General features: G+C 37.5%; 1 protein-coding gene across 1 annotated transcript; it reads right to left on the reverse strand.

Moving 5' to 3' along the window:
* Window positions 1-9,314: 9,314 nt before the first annotated feature.
* On the reverse strand, window positions 9,315-10,280 carry LOC144373228 (vomeronasal type-1 receptor 90-like). Its single transcript, XM_078036334.1, has one exon. It carries the CDS (start codon window positions 10,278-10,280, stop codon window positions 9,315-9,317), a length of 966 nt encoding a protein of 321 aa, XP_077892460.1.
* Between the last annotated feature and the right edge of the window lie 12,413 nt (window positions 10,281-22,693).

Below are 22,693 nucleotides of genomic sequence, written 5' to 3' on the forward strand. Positions count from 1 at the left end.
TTTTTTTAAAGCAAGAAAATAAAAACTGTTTGTACATCAATCACGACCTGGATTAGCAAGGCATGTAGACAGTCTCTGTATTTTCATTGAGAAATTCACTCACTCGCCAGGTTGTTATTGACACATATAACAACTTACACTTGTTTTCCTAATAATTTTCTGGTTTAATATCCTTTGTATATTTTTGTATATGCTTTATTCTTTCCTTTCTCTTTTATTGATTATGATTGAGGTTTGTTGGCTTTCTAGAAGGATTAAATTTGATTCTTCCCATTTTTATAACAGTGCAATAATGAGTTACTAAACTTCATGTGCATTTAACTACGTTTGCTAACATTTATAATTGTAGGGGGAGGGACTGAGAATAGGATTTGAGCTTTTCAAAAACCCATTTCCAAACCACTGGAAGGAATCAGCTCTAATATTTTAAGCTCACCACATGACATTGTGTGGCACATTAAAAATTTTTCCACTGGGCTGTGGTTGTGGCTCAGCAGTCAAGCACTTGCCTGGCATGGCTGTGGTGCTGGGTTTGATCCACATAAAAAATAAATAAATAAAATAAAAATATACATATTTCCAAGTATACCTAAAAAATTTTAAGAAAACAGAAATTTATCACTCACTTTTTAATTTAAGAAAATATATTTTCCACCACTGGGTAAAGATGACAAAGTTCCCCCATCCCCATGTCCTGGAGTTGGTGGAATATCATTCTGTTTTTTGTAAATATCAATTTGGGAACTCCAACTTCAACGTCCTTTAAGTACTTTTTATACAATATTGGTTCTTTTGTGACTGACTTGCTTCACCAAGTAGAGTACCTTGAAGGCTCAGCTATGTGGCATCCTGTGCCAGAATTTTCTTTCATTTTAAGTGTTTATAGCCCAGTATCTGAATAACATATTGTTTATGTATTCTTATGATTCTGGGTGTTGGGTTCTTTCTACATTTGATTATTTTAAACATGGTTTTATGAGCAATGCTGTGGAAATGACTGTCTGACTCTCTGCATGTACTGTGTGTGTGTGTGTGTGTGTGTGTGTGTGAATGTGCATGTGCACATGTGCACACATGCATGCTCTATGATGTGGTGTTTCATGGTAGCAAATGTTTACATGTCTAGTTTGAAAAAAATGTAGATAACTGAGGCAATACAATTATTGAAAAGCATTGGGACTATTGTACCTAAAAATAGTTTTGAATAGCCCAAGTTACTAAAAGTTGCATTCACCTCAGAGTCCCCACTGGAGGACTCAATGAGAAACATAAAACCCTGGTAATATCTCACAGATAAAGATGGCTTGATTTTCTTTTATGTATTTACCACTTACATATTAAAATATATGGCTCTAACAGAAGAACTCTATATTGTATTTAAAAAAAAAACAGTATATACACTGAGCTATGGTGCATCATCCCAAAGAAATCACATTTTCTTATTTTAACAGAACTGCATCCATCACTGGTTACTGAAATATTTTCTGTGTTCTTCCACATATATCTCAAAATACTAATTATATGTTTTTCAGTAGAAATAAACACCAAAGGACTGAATGAGGCATAGCTATGGGCCACGAAGATCTGGATACAGTAAAATATTTGATCACCCTTCAGTGTGATTCTTGCATAGGAGACAACGCTGTCCAAGATGGACATGACCACGAAGCAACTCATGAGCAGCAGGATTGTCTGTGTGACCCTCAGTTAAGGGGATGACACTAAAGACAGGCTGGTGCTGTGGAGACACAGGGACTGCTTCTTGTGCCTGCACAGGAGAGCCACCATATATCCATTGGAAAGAGCCATTGTTCCTATAATGGAGCCTTCCCTTAAGGTCAGCAGGATAGACAAGCTGTGCCAGAGGAAGAAGGTCATGGGGATAAAGGAGCAAGATTCTGTGATGTACATAAAGTTGTCTGAGGTCTAATTAGGGGTAGCAGCAATGGAAATGAAGAGGTGACTATTGAAGAATGAGTAGATGACCAACAGGAAGAGAAGGAAATACAGGTTGTGACTTGAGGATTTATGTTTGAACTTTGCCAAGCAGGAGCTCCTGAGGCTGAGGGTGATGGCTTGGAGGACACTCAGCAGGCAGGTGGCACAGATGGAGAAGCCCCTCATCAACCTATACAGGTAGATGAGAAATTTGCACGTCAGGTCATCCTATCTGCTCCTCTGAGATGTAAAAATGTCCACAGCTATGAAGCCCTTCATGAGCAGCATTATCAGGTAAATTAGGGCCAGGAGGCCAATGAGCAGGTCTGTGGGCTTAGGAATGTGCCCAGTAATGTGCAACAAGATGTGGACAAGGAGAAAAAGGACGTTGGCCATGACCCAAACGCCAGTCACGCTGTACATGGTGTTTCTTATGTGAATATTGCTGTACAGTCTGTTGGCTTTGTTCATCTTATTGGGGAAAGAATTCTGTGAACACCTTCAAAAAAAGACAAGAAAATGTTGTTTTTGCAAATATGACCTTCATCAATCCCAATGGACAACCTTGCAATCAGGAAAATAAAGAGGATTCATCAAAACATGCCTTTATTCCACATGATGAGTGAATTCTGGTGCTGGGCACAGTGATGCCTGCCTAAACTCACAGTAACTGTGATCCTGGGTACTTGTGAGGTCCCCAAACTAGTAAAGAGGGTTCAGGATGCTGCACCTGAACTTGGGGTCTGGGGGGAATGGGAGCGTGGAAAGGAAGGAGAAAAGCTCTTTGTACCCTGCAACGTGATCTTGGACATTTTGGTGGACAGATTCCAGCATGAAAAAGGGACCAGTATCTTTTTTCTGAAACCTGAAGTGGTCATGCCTACCTTTTAGGGTGCAGATAAGGTGTAAATAACAGGATTCATCACTGTCACTTAGCACTCCATGTCCCCCCCCCCAAACACACATACAGGAGAGAGCAGAACTTGGTTTGTCATTGTCACCTAGGTGATATTTTTTAACCATAGCTCAAGTTTACCATCATTATCATCTCTATCATTTTCTTCTAGAAATAGTTTTAAAATTTGATCTCTTGGAAAGTGAGACTGAGCTTACTTCAGGCAAGTGACTCAGGAAATATGGATAAAGTGGGCTGCATGATGTATTTTTTTTGGCCCAACTTGAGCTGGGAGAGTAAGAAGATTATTATGAAGAAACAGCTGGTGTGTTGGGGGGAAACAAAGCCCTCATCAGCAAGGTGACAGTGCTGTGTTCAGGCATTCTCTGAAATAAATGACACACAGTGTGCAGTCCTAAAAAACCTGAGATACAGTTGAGCAAATTAATGGAAATTCTATTTATGAGAACAGGGTAAGAGTCTTACAAAATGCTTGGTGAATTGAAAGATTTGTCACCATAGCTTGTGTTGAGAATCTTGACATTACCCAAATTTTAAAATAAATCTTCAGAAATTTTAGGAGAAAAAGAGAGTGTTTATATATATATATATATATATATTTTTTTTTTGAACAAATGAGGACTGAGCAGAGCCCCACCAATCTGGTAATCCCAGGAAAATCCTCCAAATCCCAAAATCTAAATTTAAGAACAGAGATATTCTTTTCCCAAGTTCTAGGAATTTGTATTGCTGGGTGTTTTGTAGCCACAAATGGGAAAAAAACTTTTTAAATATTTAATGTACTTGCAAACTCAACATCCTGCACCTGTAATTTGAAATTTCCTAAGTGGCTGAGCACAGCCCCAGGGCCCATAATATATATTGTGGCAGGAAATGTTTCATGAGAAAATCCTAGGATACACTTGGCAGTAATGTGGGGTAACCCTCTACCAGATGAGGTTTTAAACATAGGAGATTTTTTTATAAAGACTTTAAAACACAGAACAATAAATTAATTGTTTAATTTTTGCTAATATTTTTTAGATTAATTGTTCTAAAACATGAAAACAATTAAACAGAACACAGAAGTCACTTATATCAACAGTAGTTCTTTTTTGAGCTGTAATAATGACAGAAACAGAACCTATGTGTATTTATCAAAAAATATAAAATTAAAACATGTCACCTACCTGATCAAACACGTTGAATAAGTAATGTTTAAAATTGGAACATAACATTTCATAGGGAGCTTGCATATTAACAGAGCTAGTCAGTAACTATAGTCTTGTTCATGAAAACCTAAAACTTATTGATGTCCCTATGCAAAAATCGGAGACATCTCTTATCAGTCTGTAAAGTCATGAGTAGACTGGGAAGGAAATGTTCTCATTTTGCTATACAGGGCACGTCCTCTCACCTGAGAGGTACTCATAAAGGCTCAGGTCTCTTGTGCAGATACCAACAACCTCACCAAGAAGCCCAAACTTCCTCCTCCCATAGCCTTCCTAGGACCCCCCTCTTCCTACTGGTTCTGCATCTTACCCAGATGGAGGTAATGGGAAGACTCAGTTCACCTGAGAAAAACCTGGGATGGTTTAGGGAAGAGAGGCCTTTAACCCATATCTCTTCAGGGCCTTAATTTTTGTGTCTGTAAGAAAGTGACAATGTCTCACTGGAGAGCGTCAAACCATCAGGACTCCAATAGGACATTTCATCTGCCCCTCCATTTGACTTTATGCTCAGGTGAATAACAGCTCTCTAGGGAGAACTGGGCTTTCAACTTTTCTCTTAAGTAAATTGACATGTGTATTGGGGGGTCACAGATATCCCAATTATTCAGAAAGTATCAACTTCTTACATTGTGACATGGGCCAAATTTGTCTAAAATCACCTAACATTTTTTAGGGCACTTCCTGGTCTGAGATCTTCCTGGCAACCCTGTGAGTTGCCAATGGCCGGGTGTCTCAGCTACCATAGATGATGTGCATCTTCTCCCTCAGCCCCTTCTTACTGGGAGGACCTGGTTTCTGGGGAGTGTTGGCTCTGCTCTCCATTTTTCAAAGTTCGAGGATCTGGGTTCAAGGTGTGAGTGCAAATTAAATTTGAATTGAAATGTGTTGAAGTAAATATCAAGAGTGCAGGTGAAGCTGCAGTGGGGGTAAAGGTATTCACAGGCAGGTGAGGCTGGGTGAAGTGACGCTTGTTTCACTTATTCAAATGCAATTGAGCTTCATTTCTTTTATTGACTTAACCAACAAAATCACTTGGAAGTGGCTCCTTTGGAAGTACAATATTTTCTTAACCATTACTTTCCTCAAGTACAATTATATTCCTTCCAATTTATTTTTTTTCTAATTTATAGTGATCATGAATAAAACTTCTATGAATGCTTGTGTACATTTGAGGGGTAAAGCACAGATTGTGATTGTTGGATCATGTGTGTGACTCTCTGTGAAAGATAAGATATTGCAATGCTCTTTTCAAATAGACTGTATCATTTGGCATCTGATAAAATGATACAGGCTATTTGAAAATAGCATTGCAATATCTTCAATAAACCTAGTATTCCTGGTTAAATAAGAAAGAAATTGGCATTATTAATCACACTTTTTCCTGATGTAAAAGACTTTAAAGAGTTCATATTTCATGGTATGAACTGTTATCAAGGTTAGTAATTTTCCAGGTTCTGCTTAAATCTGGTATTTTGTCCTAATTTAAAACATTTCATTCAGATAGTTACCCTAAAAAAATTATTTAAGACAATACTGAGATAGATGGGGTGCCCAGACTAAACTCACACCAGAACTTCAATTACTTCTTCATCCAAAAGTTGGAGTGATGGGGGACTTCAGAGGTTCATCATCAAATGACTGTTTGGGATAGGTTTTTATTTATGTTTTATTTTTGGTATCAGCCATTGAACTCAGTATTCTTAACCATTGAGCCACATCCCCACCCATTTTTATATTTTACTCAGAGACACCATCTTACTGATTTGCTTAGGGCCACACTGAGTTGCTGAACTTGATTCTGATCTCGAAATCCTTCTATGTCAGCCTTCCTAGCAAGCAGGATTACAGGCATGCACCACCACAACCAGGTGGTTTGGCACAGTTTTGCTGAAACGTTTTAGATTTGTTGGAAAAACATATTTTGACACTTTGAAAGTCATTTTACTTTTCTTTGTAAATTCAGAGGATGTTTTTCTCCCAATTGGCTAAAAGTGATTGAAATGTTTTATGGTGAGTAAATACACAAAGACCAAATTTCTCATTTAACAATGTTTAAGAGTACAGTCAGCAGCATTAAGCACATTCAATTTTGTGGATATGTATAATCTCCACCATGTCCAGAAATTTTTCTTCTCCCTAAATGATCTCTATATCCATCAAATAACAATTCCCCTACTGAATCCCCTCCTCAGCTACTGGAAAATGTCATTCTATATTCTGTCTCTATAGATTCCATTACCCAAAGTTCCACATTCTATGTGTGGATTTATACAATGATGATTGTTTTTTTTTTTAAGAGAGAGAGGGGGGGTGAATGGGGAGAGAGAGAGAGAGAGAGAGAGAGAGAGAGAGAGAGAGAGAGAGAGAGAGAGATTTTCAATATTTATTTTTCAGCTTTCAGTGGACACAACATCTTTATTTTACTTTATGTGGTGCTAAGGATTGAACCCAGCACCCTGCACATTCCAGGGGAGTGTGTTACTGCTTGAGCCACATCCCCAGCCCAATGATGATTCTTTTTAGAGTGACATTTTATTGGACATAATGTCTTCAACTTTCCTATGGTACCCTATGGTATATCCAGACCACATTTTTATACATTCCTATGCATGTGGATTTCAGATTGTTTGCACCATTGCCTGTTATAAATAATGGTACCAGGAACAAAGGTGTCCAAGTGACAGTTTTGAGTCCTTGCCTATATTATTTGTTATATTCATAAAAGAAAAATTGATAACTCAGATGGCAGTTTATGATGAAAGATGTTTACAAGTTATTAGGCATCAGAGAGACTACAGAGATGATTTACTTATTAAAAGCTACTCCAGTTTCATATATTTATAAATACAGGGACTAATGCAGATAATAAAATTGAGATTTACCTCTCATGGGTCGATCTCACATTTTCAGTCAGAAATACAATGTACTGCAAACCACAGTAAAATTCTTCTGTAATTCCAGCAGATCAGAAAACGGAATCAGGAGGATCATGTGTTTAGGAAGCATCAACCAAAGCGAGGTGCTAAGCAACTCAGTGAAACCCTGTCTCTAAATTAAACACAAGATAGGACTGAGGATGTGACTCAGTGTTTGATTGTTCCTGATTCAATCATCAGTAGCTCTCCCACCCCCGCAAAATATACTGACTGTAGTTTATCTCAAGGGTGTATGAAAAATATCTAGCATGTATTTCTCATTCACAAGTTTCAAAGTAATCATATAAAAGTCCCCCTTTGTCTATTCATTCAAGACAGAAAGCAGACACACTATGACATGATGAATGCTTGCCCAGTCATGTGGTGGCTCATTATAAAAATTAAACCACCATGCAATGATCCAACATTTACTCTCCTTCCCCCATAAGAATTTCACGAAGTTAAGGCTGTGTTTTTTAGTACAGATAAAAACCAAAGTGCTAGTTTTGGCATACCCATTGACCTCCATCATCTGGATAAAACAATAAACAGGGTCATTTTTCCACATGGTTCTTGAGGAGGAGAAAACACAGTCCAAAGAGTACATAAGCACAAAAATTTCCAGGAACAGCAGGATGGCCCTCTGTTTTGGGGAGGCTTTTGGAAACAGGCTGGTGTGGTAAATGTGCCAGCACTGCCTCTTAGGTCCATACAAGAGGGTCACCATGTAACCACTGGAGAGAGCCATGAGCCCTATAAAGAAGACATCCTATAATGTAGTGCATTTGGATAACAAAGGCCTGAGGAAGTAGCTCATAGGTAATGTAGTGCAGGAGTCACTGAGGAATATAAGAGTGTGTGTGAGGTCACAGTGGTGTGGTCAACAGTAGAGATTGAGAAGTGGGCACTAAAGGACATATAGAAGACCCACAGGAAAAGAAGGGATTCCAGGTTTCCTGTAGGGATTTAGGCTTGAACTTTGCCAAACAGGAGCTTGAGAAAAATAATGTATGTCCTAATCATATGGACCATGTCACATTCTGTCACTTTGATCCAAAGTTCAAATTAGCCCATTCCTTACTCCACATGTTTTGATGCCCGAGATTCCGAGATGTTGGGAATTCTAGGTGGGCACCACCATCCTGGGCTACTTGCAATTTTCTTTATAATTTCAGAGAAAGTTTTCCTCACCCCTGATTATTAGGTAGTTGACACATTTTATTATTATTTAAGTACACAAAAGATGATATTTATTATTTACCATTATTAAGAATACTTGTCAGTGTCCTTAATCAAATTCAGGTGTGGGTGCATGGATTCTCTCTACCATCTCCCCAGTTTTTCTTATTCCTAAAATATCTCTGGATTCATTAAATAAAAATTCCTCAGGGCACACCTTCCTCAGCTGCACGAAAACGCCATACTACTACATTCTGTGTTTATGAATTATATGACCCAAACTTCTATCTTTTACAGGTATATTTTATACAAATGTTGATTCTTTTGTGAGTTACAGTCACTTGACCGAATGATTTCAAGATTCATCCATGGCTTCTTATATATCAGCATCACCTTCATATTTAATGCTATGTTTAATATTTAATGCAATATTCCATCTTTGCATATTATACTACTGAAGATTCCATCCTGCTGTGTGTAGATGTATACAGCTTTGATTCTTATGCCTATGCAAGAGGGTCACCATGTACTCTCTTGACATAATAAATTCAAGAATCATCTATGGCTTCCTGTGCATCAGAATCTTTCTCCTATTTACTGTTGAGTGAAACTCCATGATATATCTAGACCATATCTTCATACATTCATACGCTTGGCCATATGAGACTCTCTCTATCATTGACTATTATAAATATGGTATCCTGAGCAATGGTGTTTAAATAATAGTTGTTGTCCTTATATCCAGTTTTTTTGTTATATTCATAAAAGTTCAATGGATAGATGAGATGACAGTTTAGTATAAGGGATGTTTACACTCTATTAGGTATAAAAAAGATTTCTGAGACTCTTGATTCTTTTAAAAGTGCTGCAATCTCTCACATACATATAAATATAAGCACTGATTCAGAAAAAAGTGATATTTACTATCTAGGGTTCCTTACACACATCAATCAGAAATATAAAGCTACTAGCTTCGTTCGAGCCATATGGACAATAATCTGTCATTTTTTTCTCACTTTCATGCTTCAATGTAATCATTTTTTAAAAACACTTTATGCATTGATCCAACATAGAGAGCAAACTAACCATGCCATGATGTGTTGATGCACGGCAATGTGGTGGCTCAGGTTGAGAACTGACGAATCATGCAATGATTCAATGTTGACTGTCCTTCCCCCACGAACATTTCAAACAGGTAATGTTGTGTCTTGCAATGAAGATAATAACCAAAGGACTGATGGTGGCATAGCCATTGGACACCATGATCTGGACAAAACGGCACACAGGGTCATTGTTCCACATGGTTCTTGAGGAGGAGACAATGCAGTCCAAACAGTACATGAGCACAAAAATTTCCATGAGCAGCAGGATGGCCCTGGTGGCCCTCTGTTCTGGGGAGGCTTTTGGAGACAGGCTGGTGCTGTGAAGGTGCTGGCACTGCCACTTGTGCCTGTGCAAGAGGGTCACCATGTACCCACTAGAGAGGGCCATGAGCCCTATAAGGAAGACATCCCGTAATGCACCCAGGACGGTAAACAAATGCCTGAGGAAGTAGCTCATGGGTAAAATAGTGCAAGAGTCACTGAGGAATATAAGGCTCTGTGAGGTCACAGTGGAGTTGTCAACAGCAGAGATGGAGAAGTGGGCACTGAAGGACATATAGAAGACCCACAGGAAAAGAAGGGACTTCAGGCTGTCCTGTGGGGACTTAGGCTTGAACTTTGCCAAGCAGGAGCTTCTGGGGCTGAGGGTGATGGCCTGCAGGACACTCAGCAGGCAGGTGGCAGAAATGGACAGGCCCCTCATCAACCTGTACAAGTAAGCAACTGATTTACATGTGACATCATCCCAAAGCCCCACCTGAGATGTAAAAGTGTCTGCAGCTATAAACCCCATGGTTAGCAGCATCAGGAGGTGGGTTAGGGCCAAGAGACTGATGATCCAGTCCGTGTATTTGAGCCTCTTGTCACACAGGAACTTGATGACATGGAAAAGAAAGAGGATGATGTTGGCCAAGATCCCAATTCCAACTTCAGAGTAAAAGGTGCTTCTTAAGTTAATAACACCATGCACCATGTGGTTTTTTGTCATCTTTTGGGGGTAAGGAATCATGGAGTACATGTCTTAGGAGAAAAGTAAGAAATTGCATTATCACAAATATTAAATTTAATCTTTCTCAGCCAACACTGGTGCCAGGAGGAAAAGATGTTGGCCCATCCCAATGACTCCTTTCCCCTCTAACTGAAGCTTTGCTGACTCACCCTGGAAACCATTCTTTCCTCTCTCTCTTCCCATCATTTGCCAATCATGGCTGGATTACATTTTATGCAAAGTACGAAGTGATTGCCTGTGCATTAAAAATGATCACATCTGTCATATATTTCTCATTCACAAGCTTTAATGTTATAGAAAATTTTTTCCTGATGCAACCTTGAATTTTTCTTGGTGATATCTGACTAAAAGGGTGAACTATGTGTCTTTTCTGTAGTAAGGACTATGTACTTTTGGTTCAATTGAAATGATAGAGGTTTAATTAGGAAAAAAAACCCTCCTAAGCAAAGAGCCTCAATGTCTTAGGCCATGCATATTAATGTTAGTTTCCTGTTACCTTTATTCTGGTTTGTTCATGAACACATGTAATTTTGTTCATATATTCACAGAGAAAATTCTAAGTATTGCAACCTCTAAAGTTAGGTGGCTTGAATATACCTATATAATCATCCACTTAAAGGATAAGTATTCAACTTTGAGAAGCCCATGAACCTGGGCTCTGGACTAATCTATAAGGTGAACAAAACTTCATCATGTCTGTACCCGAGATACTGTGCATAAAACAGGATAGAGCACGTTTTCCATACAGGGAAGGATTGCTGTGCAGAAGGATCTCTTTGGAATTCTTCAATTTTTTAGACTTCTACAGATCCTCACTCATAGAAATCTTTTAATAGTTGATCATCTCTAGAACCAACTCAGAGAGGCTAAAAAATTACCTGAATTACATTGTGTTGAGAATCTCTGTTCAGAGAAAACTGAGTGGATTTTAGGACGATTTGATTCCCCTTCACAGCTACCTATGTAAATTATTTTTGTTATTAAATCACAATTTGACCTATGTGAACCAAGACCAGTATCAAATACCAGCAGAAACACATTTCAATATTTCTCTACTTAAACATGGGAAGCCAGGCATGGTGGCACACTCCTGTAATCCAGCAGTTTGGGAGGCTGAGGTTACAGGACTGCAAATTCAGTGCCAGACTAAGCAATTGTGATGCACTCAGCAACTTAGTGAAACCCTGCCTATAAATAAAACACAAAATAAGGCTGGGGATGGAGCTTGCTTGGTCAGTGTCCCCTAGTTCAAGCCCTAGTACCAAATCAAATCCAAACAAAACAAAACCACACAACAACAACAAAAAAAACCACCTTAAATATGTGGAATTATTGTGATAAACAGAACCATAATTAAAATAGATACATATTCACTCCACTTGAGGAATTTATTACAGTGTAAGTATCCAACCTAAATTTTAAATATGTCTTTTTGGAGTCCAAGTTTTCTGTCTTCTTTCAAGAATGCAATGGCATTTCTCCCGACTCAAGGGTTCCACATATAAAATTGATACTTGGGTTTATTATATGATGCCTCCATACTAGATACATTTTCTACTGATGAAATACATCTCCAGCTCTAATTCTAGAGAATTTTGAAATGATTTTCTGGCAGAATGTTTTCCTGGAAACAAATATATTTAATTGAATTCAAATATTTCCTATAAGTAATCATTAAGATTTAATTTGTGTTTTCACATAATAAAACCTGAAAACAAAGGCTAAATTACTTCATGAGCCAATGGATGTAAAAGGCACTAAGGAAATTCCAGCTACTCAGGAGGAAGGGACAGGAGTCTGTCAAGTTCAAGGCCAGCTAGTAAATTAGTAAGACCCTGTCTCAAAATAATAAATTAAAATTTGGGTAGGGGTGTACCTCATTGGTAAGGAGCCCTGGGTTCAGTCCTTGGTACAAAAACCAAAAGTGCCAAGGAAAGCTGACATGTTAAAGATATGTGAACATTGGGTACCACGTGAGAATTCAGTGTGTAAGTACAGGTATTTTTTAAACATTGAAATGCAGATTTTTTTTAAAAAAAATTTAACCTTTAGCTGACATAATATCTGGACTTATGGAGTTTCATATTAGAAGTCAATACATGTATACATTGCTTGCTGAACACATGGGGAAATTAACATTTTGATTTTCTCACATTGTATAATTTCTAAGTGTGAAGAGTCTCAAAACTCTTATTTGGTCACATGTAATCACCTGATGCAGACTCTGGTGACCACATTGAGCTATAGACATAAGAACTGCTGACTGAAGCCCTGCAGCTATGTCCACATACCCCTCACCCCTCCTCTGAACCCTCCTTTCCCTGCCCCTGCCAAGATTCTGCTGAGCTGCACTACTATGTGGGCAACATGTTTACATTCCCTACATGAGTGAGAACAGGCAGTAATTGACTGAAAAGAAAATTCTATAAACCATTAGGAAAAAAAAGTTATTTTGAAATGTAGTGAACAGTAAAATGGCAATTTCATTTTTTATTTTGGGATTATAGGCATGCACAACTGTGCCCAGCTTCTGTCCAAAGTTTAGATCACATACTGATTTATTAGTTTATCATATGCATCAGACACATATACCTTATTCACTTAAATATTGTAAAATATGTAAGTATTCTAGAGGTAAGTATACAGCTATGTCTGTATTAATATCTCCTTTATATTATAAAGCATTCTGGTGATCAGGAGACCTTCATAATACAAACTAAAATAAATCATCAGGCATGTCCTCTCCCAGCCATGAGTCCTTCCACTTAGCACAGAAGAGTCTAGAGCCTCAGGGACAAGATGAGAACTTCCTACCTGCCTGCAGTGTGTTCAAGGGGCCTCCTCAACTAAGGATCTTAACACAGTGATGGTACTTGGAAACATACTGTTCAAAGCAAAAACAATCATTTTTTTTAACAAGAGAAATCAAACTATACTAAGAAATACTGGACAGTCCACAAAGGGGGACATAAATCTCAGGAAAAATAACATTAGTTGGGTATGGTGGTGCACATCCTTAATCCCCACAGCTTTAGAGTCTGAGGCAAGAGAATTGCATTATTGAGATTATCCTCAGCAACTTAGTGAGGATCTAAGCCTAATAGCAAGACTCTGTCTCTAAATAAAATGTTAAAAAGACTAGGGATATGGCTCAGTGGTTAACTAACCCTGGGTTTAAACGTTGGTACCAAAATAATAATAATAATAATAATAATAATAATAATAATAATAATAATAAAAATGATAATTATGATAATAATAACAGCAGCAAAAAAGCATAATTTGTTTTGTCTTTTCCATGTACTTAAACCTCCCCCTGCTCCCGTCTCCTACTGTATGTTAAATAAAGATGAACAATTGAGTTCTGGGAGGGGGACTGGTCCTGCTTCATGTGAGTTTGGGACTGAGGGGAAATTGAGAAGCAAGCTGTACTTTGCATCACAGTGCTAGCTGGGAAACTATGAAGAGCACTAGGGAGAATCCGCTTGCATATCAGTGAAGGCACAACCACTACCAGCCACATGCTATGCTGGGTAAAAAGCCTCTGTGAAATGTACAAGCTACAGGAATATGAAGGAGAAAATCCTGTAGAATATTTTGGTAAATTAATGATGGCGATTCCTATAAAATCTAGTTGATTATCATTTATTGTTTTAATACATTGGAATGATTTCAGTAAACCTCAGGGTTCCCATCTGCAACCACACAATAACAATAGCTTGAAATCTGTCTTCAGGTTCAGTATAAGGAGAGTTACTTTTCTAACAGCAACAAGAAACTCCGAAGGAGCTTCATCACAGACACTAAGCTGTCCTTACTGGGAAAACCATCATACCTGCAGGAGGATCTATTTCCCTGATGAGGTTAATAATGACCTAAGTAAAGTTCAATTTGCTTAAAGAGGAAGAAAATATGATAGGTTCACATTTGTTCTGTAACTGAATTTGCATGAAAATATGAACTTAAAAAATAAATGTGAGCCCAGACACCTGAAGAGAATGAGGATCAATTTTTCCAAATATTCTCCCTAAAAAAATGCCTATCAGACACAACCATTATGAGGGAAATGGGAAGGAGGATTTTAAAATGAATAATAAAAAAAAAGATTAGATGAATGGACCATATATTCTTCCTGATCAACTATTGAAAATTATACTCCCAGACCTTTGTGGGGAAAGGAAAAAGAAACCACTATCAGGTTCAATTGTCTTTTCATATGAAGATGACACAGGAACACTGCCCTCTCACTCGGAATTGGCTACTAGGCAGAACACACAATGTGGAGAAGCACCATTCATTTTTAATTTGTGAGATAAAATGTAGGATAAGGAAGATTTCATGAGAAATTACAACACATGGTTGTGGTAATATAGGTCACCCCTGTTACTTTTGAGTTTATACAAAATCACTTTTATAATTTCTCAATATTTAGAATGTCATATATCAATGAGCATTCCATTTTTTTCAGGAAGATGAGAGAAGCAACGCTGAGCATACTTAAAAAAGAGAATACAGAGAACATGATTACTTCTCTGACTATTTGTATAGGACTAAATAACATAGAAAACAGTAGCTAGCATGGAAGGCATAGGCAATTGTTCAGAGAAAATTAAATAGAAACCTGAAATAGTGGAACTTTCTTATGGAAAATAAGGAGTGATTTTCTAAGTCTCAAAACTAAAGAAATGACACATCCTAGGAAGATTTCCTTAATTGCATCCCACAGAGCAAAGAGTCTGGCTGAGTGCCGTGGTTAATGCTGCATGGCTTTCCTAAAGCTACCAAAACCCTCACTAGGAGACCCAGTTTTCCCCTTCCTCCCTCATGCTAGAAGCCCATGTACTCACTGCCTACATCCGGGGAAACAGAGAAGAGCTTGGCTGGATGGATGCCGGCCACTTGGTGCACCTGAGAATAACCTGAACTCTTTTAAGGAAAGGGTGAGCTCATCTCTCTGTAGCCTGTCATTTGAGTGTCTATAGTTAGATAACAGGATCCCTCTGGGGAGCACAGGATGAATGAATCCCCAGTGAAACATTTCACTTGCCCCTTGATTGGATTCAGTCCTGAATAACAGCCATCTGGGGAGATGGATGCTCAAAATTTCCTCTAAGTTCCTTGGACAAAAAAAATATATATCTGAGATCCAAATTGTTTACTGAACCTTTTCTCTGGTGGCTTTTAAAATCCTATCTTTATTCGGTATGCTAGGCAATTGCACGATAGTGTGTCTCCGTGTGGTTCTTCTGTAATTTTGTACATTTGGTGTGTCTTTAAGTTTCTTGTATTTGTTTTTCCAGTTTGTCCTTCATGTTTGGGAAATCTGATATTATTTTATTGGAGAGATTGTGCATTCCTTTGATTTGTATATCTGTGCTATCTTCTATTCCAATAATTCTTAGATTTGATCTTTTTATGATGTCCCATGATTTTGAAGATTCTATTCATGGTTTCTTACCATTTTTCTCATGTGGTCAACTATATTTTCAATATTATATATGTTCTCAGGGCTGGGGTTGTGGCTTAATGGTAAAGTACTTGCCTAGCCCAGGTGAGGCCCTGGATTCCATCCTCAGCACTACACAAAAATAAATAAGTAAAATAAAGGTATTGTATTTAACTACAACTAAAAAGTAAATATATAAAAAAATATTATATATATATATTGTCTACATTGTCTGAGGTTCAGTCTTATAGGTGACGTGGTCTGTTGGTGATAGTATCTATTGATTTTTTTTATTTGGTTTATTGTTTCCTTCATTTCAAGAAAATTTTTTGCATTTCTATCTCTTGAAATAAACTTTTACTACCTATATTTTCTCTCTTATCTCTTTGTTGATGTGATCCATTGTTGCCTGTATTTGTTCTCTTCTATTATTCTTTGCTTCACAGATCATTTTAATTATGTATATTTGAAACTTCTTCTCTGACATTTCATCTACTGTAATGTGAATGAATTCTGTTATTTTACCATCTTGGTTTGTCTATGGCACTTTATTTCCTTATTTTTTTTCATGTTGACTTTTTGTCTCCCTGTCTAGCAGTGGGGAATCCAAGGTATTAAAGTTTGTATAATACAGTCTTCAAGTGTCCCTGCAGGTCCCCAATACCACACTTTTAAGGAGGAGATCCATGTTTACAGCACCCAATGCAAACAATATTCAGCCTTAAACCAAATAGCTTTTGTTTAGACAATTACAGTTCTGTAACAATAAACAGAAAAGATGTGTTCAATTAGTGTCTACTAAATATATATATATATATATATATATATATATATATATATATATATATATATATATGGTTGCATAAGCATTTATAGTTTCTGATTGTGGGCAAAGGGGGTGATGTTTGATGTAGGGTTCATGAGGTAGGAGCTGAGAACATAGAGTTATTAGATCATAGGAAAAACAAAGAGGAATCAAGAGAAGTATGCTAGCATGGATACCTCCAGTGTAACCAGACCTGCAGGGACCTTGGTGATAGTCTTGCAGGTCTAATTTGTGTGTAGTAGTTTTATATCCTGCTAATTTGCTGCATTAGTTTGAGTTCTGGAAGCTGTTGAGTGAAGTTTTTATGGGTCTTTAAAATGTGGAATGATGTCCTCAGAAAATATGGGTAGTTTTAGCTTTTATTATTCTACTTAGATTTCTTTAGATTCTTTCTTGCTTTTCTTTTTCTTTTTTAAAAATTTCTCCATTCATGACGATGATGAATAATGTCTCAGGTTTCCAAAAGAATGGACTCTGCCTGAGCTTCAAGTATTTTTCATCGGACTTCTATTACCTCAATCTCTACCTCCAGATGTACCATTGTTTTTCCATATTTTTTATTGTGCACTTTCAAGTGATGCACAGTTCGAATTCTGAAATTTTCAGCATGGAAACCATAAAGAACATGAGCAGAAATGTCAGAAAACCAGATGATACACTTGAGAATAGAATCAAGAGGAGGGTGTCAATCATACATTGTAGAGAGAGGACCCTCAGAGACATGAGAGGCACTAATAATTATTACTCCCAGAATTCAGGAATCACACCATGAGGAATGGATACAAAGTGAGAGTAGTTGTGTTTTTTAAATGATGGATACACATTTTATTTTTATCAAGGGAACTTAGACTCTAATATTGAGCACCACTCTCTCCAGATGGCTTATTATTCAGATCAGAATCAAATTAAGGGACAAGGGAAATGTTCCACTGTGGACTTCGTAGTCCTGTGCCCTCAAGTGGGATCTTTACACCTTACTAGAGACACTAAAATTAGAGGCTGTAGAGAGATGACCTAACAGCCCCCTTTTCTCAAAACTCTGCAAATTATTCTCAGGTGCAGCAATTGCCCGACTTCCATCCAGATAAGTGCTAAGTTGGTGCATGGGGCTTCTAGGAGGAGGAGGTTGGGAAGGGAGAAACTGAGTCTCTTAGGTATTTTTTGTAGATTTAGAAGAGACACTCAGCTCTGACCACTATACTCAACCCAGACAACAGTGTCTGTAAAATGCAGTCAAGAAATTCTTTCTATGTTATTTCATCTGTTACATTTGAGACACAATATTAGTCAATGCTTTCTATGGGAAATGTCCATTTTATCAGCATTCTGTTACATTTTCATCAGCCAGATGTAGCAGCAATCAAGTTATGTATGCCCATCTATATCTTATGTTTAATATTTTATTTTGTAAAAATAAGCAGAAAGTAAAAAGCTTTCCTGATTTTTTTAAAAAGAAAGAGAGAGAGAGAGAGAGAGAGAGAGAGAGAGAGAGAGAGAGAGAGAGAGAGAGAGGGAGAGAACATTTTAATATTTATTTTTCAGGTTTTGGTGGAAACAATATCTTTATTTTTTATTATTTTTATAATTTTTATTTTAATTTATCAAATCCAGCACCCTGTGCATGCCAGGTAAGGACTTGAGCCACATCTCCAGCCCCTCCTGATTTTTTTTAAATACTGAGTGTTGCTACTTCCATTTTCCTGAACAAATAAATCTATTATTGATATGTGACTTCTAAATCTTGAGAAATTGAGATCCAACATGGCGGCAGGCATGGAGAGATCAAGTCTCTGACCTCTTCAGCTGTGCGGGCATAGGGAGTCGTAAACAGTCTAAATCCTGTTTGCTCAGGATCACTAGGCAATGCTGAGCTGACGTGGATCTGGGGCAAACAGTCTGGGCCTCTCAGAACACACACTGAGCCCGGATTGGCTGAATTCAAGCTCCGGCTTGCCTGCTTCCTGCAGACAAACAGTTGTAACTCAGCACTAATCCATCTGGCTGAAACAACTGGTCAGCCCTTCTGATCCTATGGTTGTAAATGCCAACCGAGCCTTCATAGGTAGTGGCCACAGGTTTGAAACGGGGCTTGGGAGAGACAGTAAGAACCCACCCATTGCATTGGTCACCCGGCAAAGGGAAACGAACTGTCACTATTTGCATGAGATACCACCATGGCAGAGAACTGACGTCACCAGACTGCAGTGGAGGAGATAACTTCATTGAAACCTGCGGCTACAGGTGTGTAATCCCCTAGCCTTCCATCTCCACACATCAAGGAAACCTTAAGGGCCCCTCCCAGCTCTCCTGTAAGGGCCCCTCCCAGCTCTCCCATGAGCTCGATAGCCAGACCAAGGGAATCAGAAGTGGCGAGGGACGGGTGGTGCGGGACTCGCAGCGCAGAACTCCTGGCTACTGCTCCCACCAGTGCTGACAACGCTCACACCAGTGCTGACAACTGAGGTCTCTCGCACCAGGTACTGAGGGCGTGGCTACCAGAAGGCAAGTAAAATTCGCTGAGGATTCTCAGCCCCAAGCTCTACAAACTTAGGGTCTGAGGGAATGGCAAACAGGGAGAGTGTGCCCAGTCGTTCATGAAAACAGGGCTCCCGGGAGCAGCAGACCTGGTGTGTAGCCAGTATTGTGGTGAGCATCACCGGTTAGAGGCGCCTGGCTAGAGGAAAAGTAGGGAAGTGACTGGACACAAGAAGAGGCCCTAGGCACTCAGGATTGGAGACTTGCCCAGTCTGGGAAGAGGAGCTGCTGCACAGTGATTGGTTTCTATGTATTGACAGGAGAAGCTTGGCCTGGTGGGCACAGCTCCACCTACTGAAAGAGAAGTTAATCAAACTCTAAGACTGCATTTATTAGTTTTTTTTCTCTTTTCTTTTTCATTTTTTTTCTTGTTGTTTTTTAAATTTTTATTATTTTTTAAATTTTTTTCTTCTAATTTTAATTTTAATTTTTATTATTATTATTTTTAATTTCTTTCTTTTTTTCTTTTCTATTTTTTTCTTCTTTTTTTTATTTCTTTTCAATTATATTATTCACCCTTCCTTGAATTCTACCTGCTTACTCTCATTCTCTTTAATGACTTCTTCCCTTCTCTTAAAATACCTTTCCTCCTAAGCATCAAATAAATTTATAGGAGTAAACAGTAACTCAGCAGTCAAATAGAACAAGAAGTAACATGAGCAGCATGAAAAAGCAAGGAAGAAAAGGGGTACAAACAATGCAGGACAGACTAAAGATTCAGGAGGACTTAGAGTTATCAGAAAAATGGTCATATAAAGAACTCAAGGAACACCTTAGGCAGATGGAATGGAACCTTAAGGAGGATATGAGACAGCAAATTCAAACAGTGAAAGAACACATTGAAAACGAATTACATAAACTAATAAAAGAAGAAGTTAAGCATCTTTATCAGGAGATAGAGATTATAAAAAATCACACAATAATTTTAGAAATGAAGAAAACTATAAACCAAATTAAAAACTCAAATGGGAGCATCACTAACAGAGTGGAGCAAGTAGAAGCCAGAACGTCAGATAATGAAGACAAAATATATCATCTTGAAAAGAGTCTAGCCAACTCAGAATGGCAGGTAAAAAAATCACGAGAAAAACATCCCAGATATATGGGATAACATAAAAAAAACAAACTTAAGAATCATTGGGATAGAGGAAGGTATAGAGATTCAAACCAAGGGAATGAGTAACCTGCTGATTGAAATAATTACAGAAACTTTCCAGAAATAAAAAAAAAAACCACGGATATACAAATTGTAGATGCATACAGGACACCGAGCATACAAAATCACAGTAGACCAATGCCAAGACAAATAGTTATGAAGATATCCAATATACATAACAAAGAGAAAATATTAAAAGCTACAAGAGAAAGGAGCCAGATTACATTCAGGGGTAAACCAATAAGGTTAACAATAGATTTTTCATCACAGATGCTGAAAACAAGAAGGTCATGGAACAATGTATTTCAAACACTGAAAGAAAATGGATGCCAACTAAGAATTTTGTATCCAGCAAAATTAACCTTCAGGTATGACAACAAAATAAAAATCTTTCATGATAATCAAAAGTTAAAAGAATTTGGAGCCAGAAAACAAGCATTGCAAAGCATCTTGAGCAAAACACTACACGAGGAAGAAATAAAAAACAATAACCCAAACCATCAGTGGGAAGTGCCTCGGTAAAGACAGAGGGTGGGGGGGAAAGATAATCATGGAGAAACAACCTAAATTTTAAAAAAAAGGATAAATAATCAAACATGGCTGGAAGTATAAACCATATATCAATAGTAACTCTAAATGTTAATGGCTTAAACTCTCCAATAAAGCGACATAGGCTGGTGTCATGGATTAAAAAAACAAATCCAACAATATGCTGCCTCCAGGAGAAACATCTGATTAAAAAAGACATACACAGGCTGAAGGTGAATGGATGGGAAAAAAATATACCACGCACATGGTCCTCGTAAGCAAGCAAGGGTGGCCATCCTCATATTAAATAAAAACGACTTCAAGACTAAGTTAATCAAAAGGGATAAGGAAGGACATTATATACTTTTAAAAGGAACCATTCACCAACAAGACATAACAATTATCAATATTTATGCACCAAATAATGGTGCTGTGACGTTCTTAAAATAATTCTTCTCAAGTACAAGAATCAAATAAACCACAACACAATAATTATGGGTAACTGCAGCACATCTCTCTCACCACTGGACAGATCCTCCAAACAAAAGTTGAATAAAGAAACTATAGAACTCAATACCACAATCAATAACCTAGAGTTAACTGATATATATAGAATATATCAACCATCATCAAATGAATATACTTTTTTCTAAGCAGCACATGGATCCTTCTCAAAAATAGACCATATATTATGCCATAGGGCAACCCTAAGTAAATATAAAGTGGTGGAGATAATACCATGCATTTTATCTGATCATAATGGAATGAAACTGGAAATCAATGATAAAAGAAGGAAGGAAAATTCCTACATCACATGGAAAATGAACAATATGTTACTGAATGATCAATGGGTTACAGAAGACATAAAGGAGAAAATAAAAAAATTCTCAGAGATAAATGAAAATACAGACACAACATATCAGAATCTATGGGACACAATGAAAGCAGTTTTAAGAGGGAAATTCATCGCCTGGAGTTCATTCCTCAAAAAAAGAAAAAAATAAAAAAAAACAAATAAATGAGCTCACACTTCATCTGAAAGCCCTAGAAAAGGAAGAGCAAAACTACAGCAAATGTAGCAGAAGGCAAGAAATAATTAAAATCAGAGCGGAAATCAATGAAATTGAAACAAAAGAAACTATTGAAAAAATTGACAAAACTAACACACCTAAATCAAAGGCATTCCTGTATATCAGCGACAAATCTTCTGAAATGGATATCAGAACAACCACCCTATTCACAATATCCTCAAAAAATAAAATAAAATAAAATACTTTGGAATCAACCTAACAAAAGAGGTGAAAGATTTATACAATGAAAACTACAGAACCCTAAAGAGAGAAGTAGAAGAAGATCTTAGAAGCTTGAAAAATATACCTTGTTCATGGATAGGCGGAACTAACATTATCAAAATGGTGATATTACCAAAAGTTCTCTATAGGTTTAATGCAATGCCAATCAAATCCCAATGGCATTTCTTGTAGAAATAGATAAAGCAATCATGAAATTCATATGGAAAAATAAAAGACCCAGAATGGCAAAAGCAATTATAAGCAAGAAGTGTGAATCAGGCAGTATAGCTATACCAGATTTCAAACTATATTACAGAGCAATAGTAACCAAAACAGCATGGTACTGGTACCAAAACAGGTGGGTGGACCAATGGTATAGAATAGAGGACACAGAGACTAATCCACAAAGTTACAACTATCTTACATTTGATACAGGGGCTAAAAGCATGCAATGGAGGAAGGATAGCATCTTCAACAAATGGTGTTGAAAAAACTGGAAATCCATATGCAACAAAATGAAACTGAATCCCTTTCTCTCGCCATGCACAAAAGTTAACTCAAAATGGATCATAGAGCTTGATACCAAATCAGAGACTCTATGTCTGATAGAAGAAAATCTTGTCTCCAATCTACATATTG

Source organism: Ictidomys tridecemlineatus, unplaced genomic scaffold (assembly GCF_052094955.1).
Source record: "Ictidomys tridecemlineatus isolate mIctTri1 unplaced genomic scaffold, mIctTri1.hap1 Scaffold_320, whole genome shotgun sequence".
In the NCBI taxonomy this organism is placed as follows: domain Eukaryota; kingdom Metazoa; phylum Chordata; class Mammalia; order Rodentia; family Sciuridae; genus Ictidomys; species Ictidomys tridecemlineatus.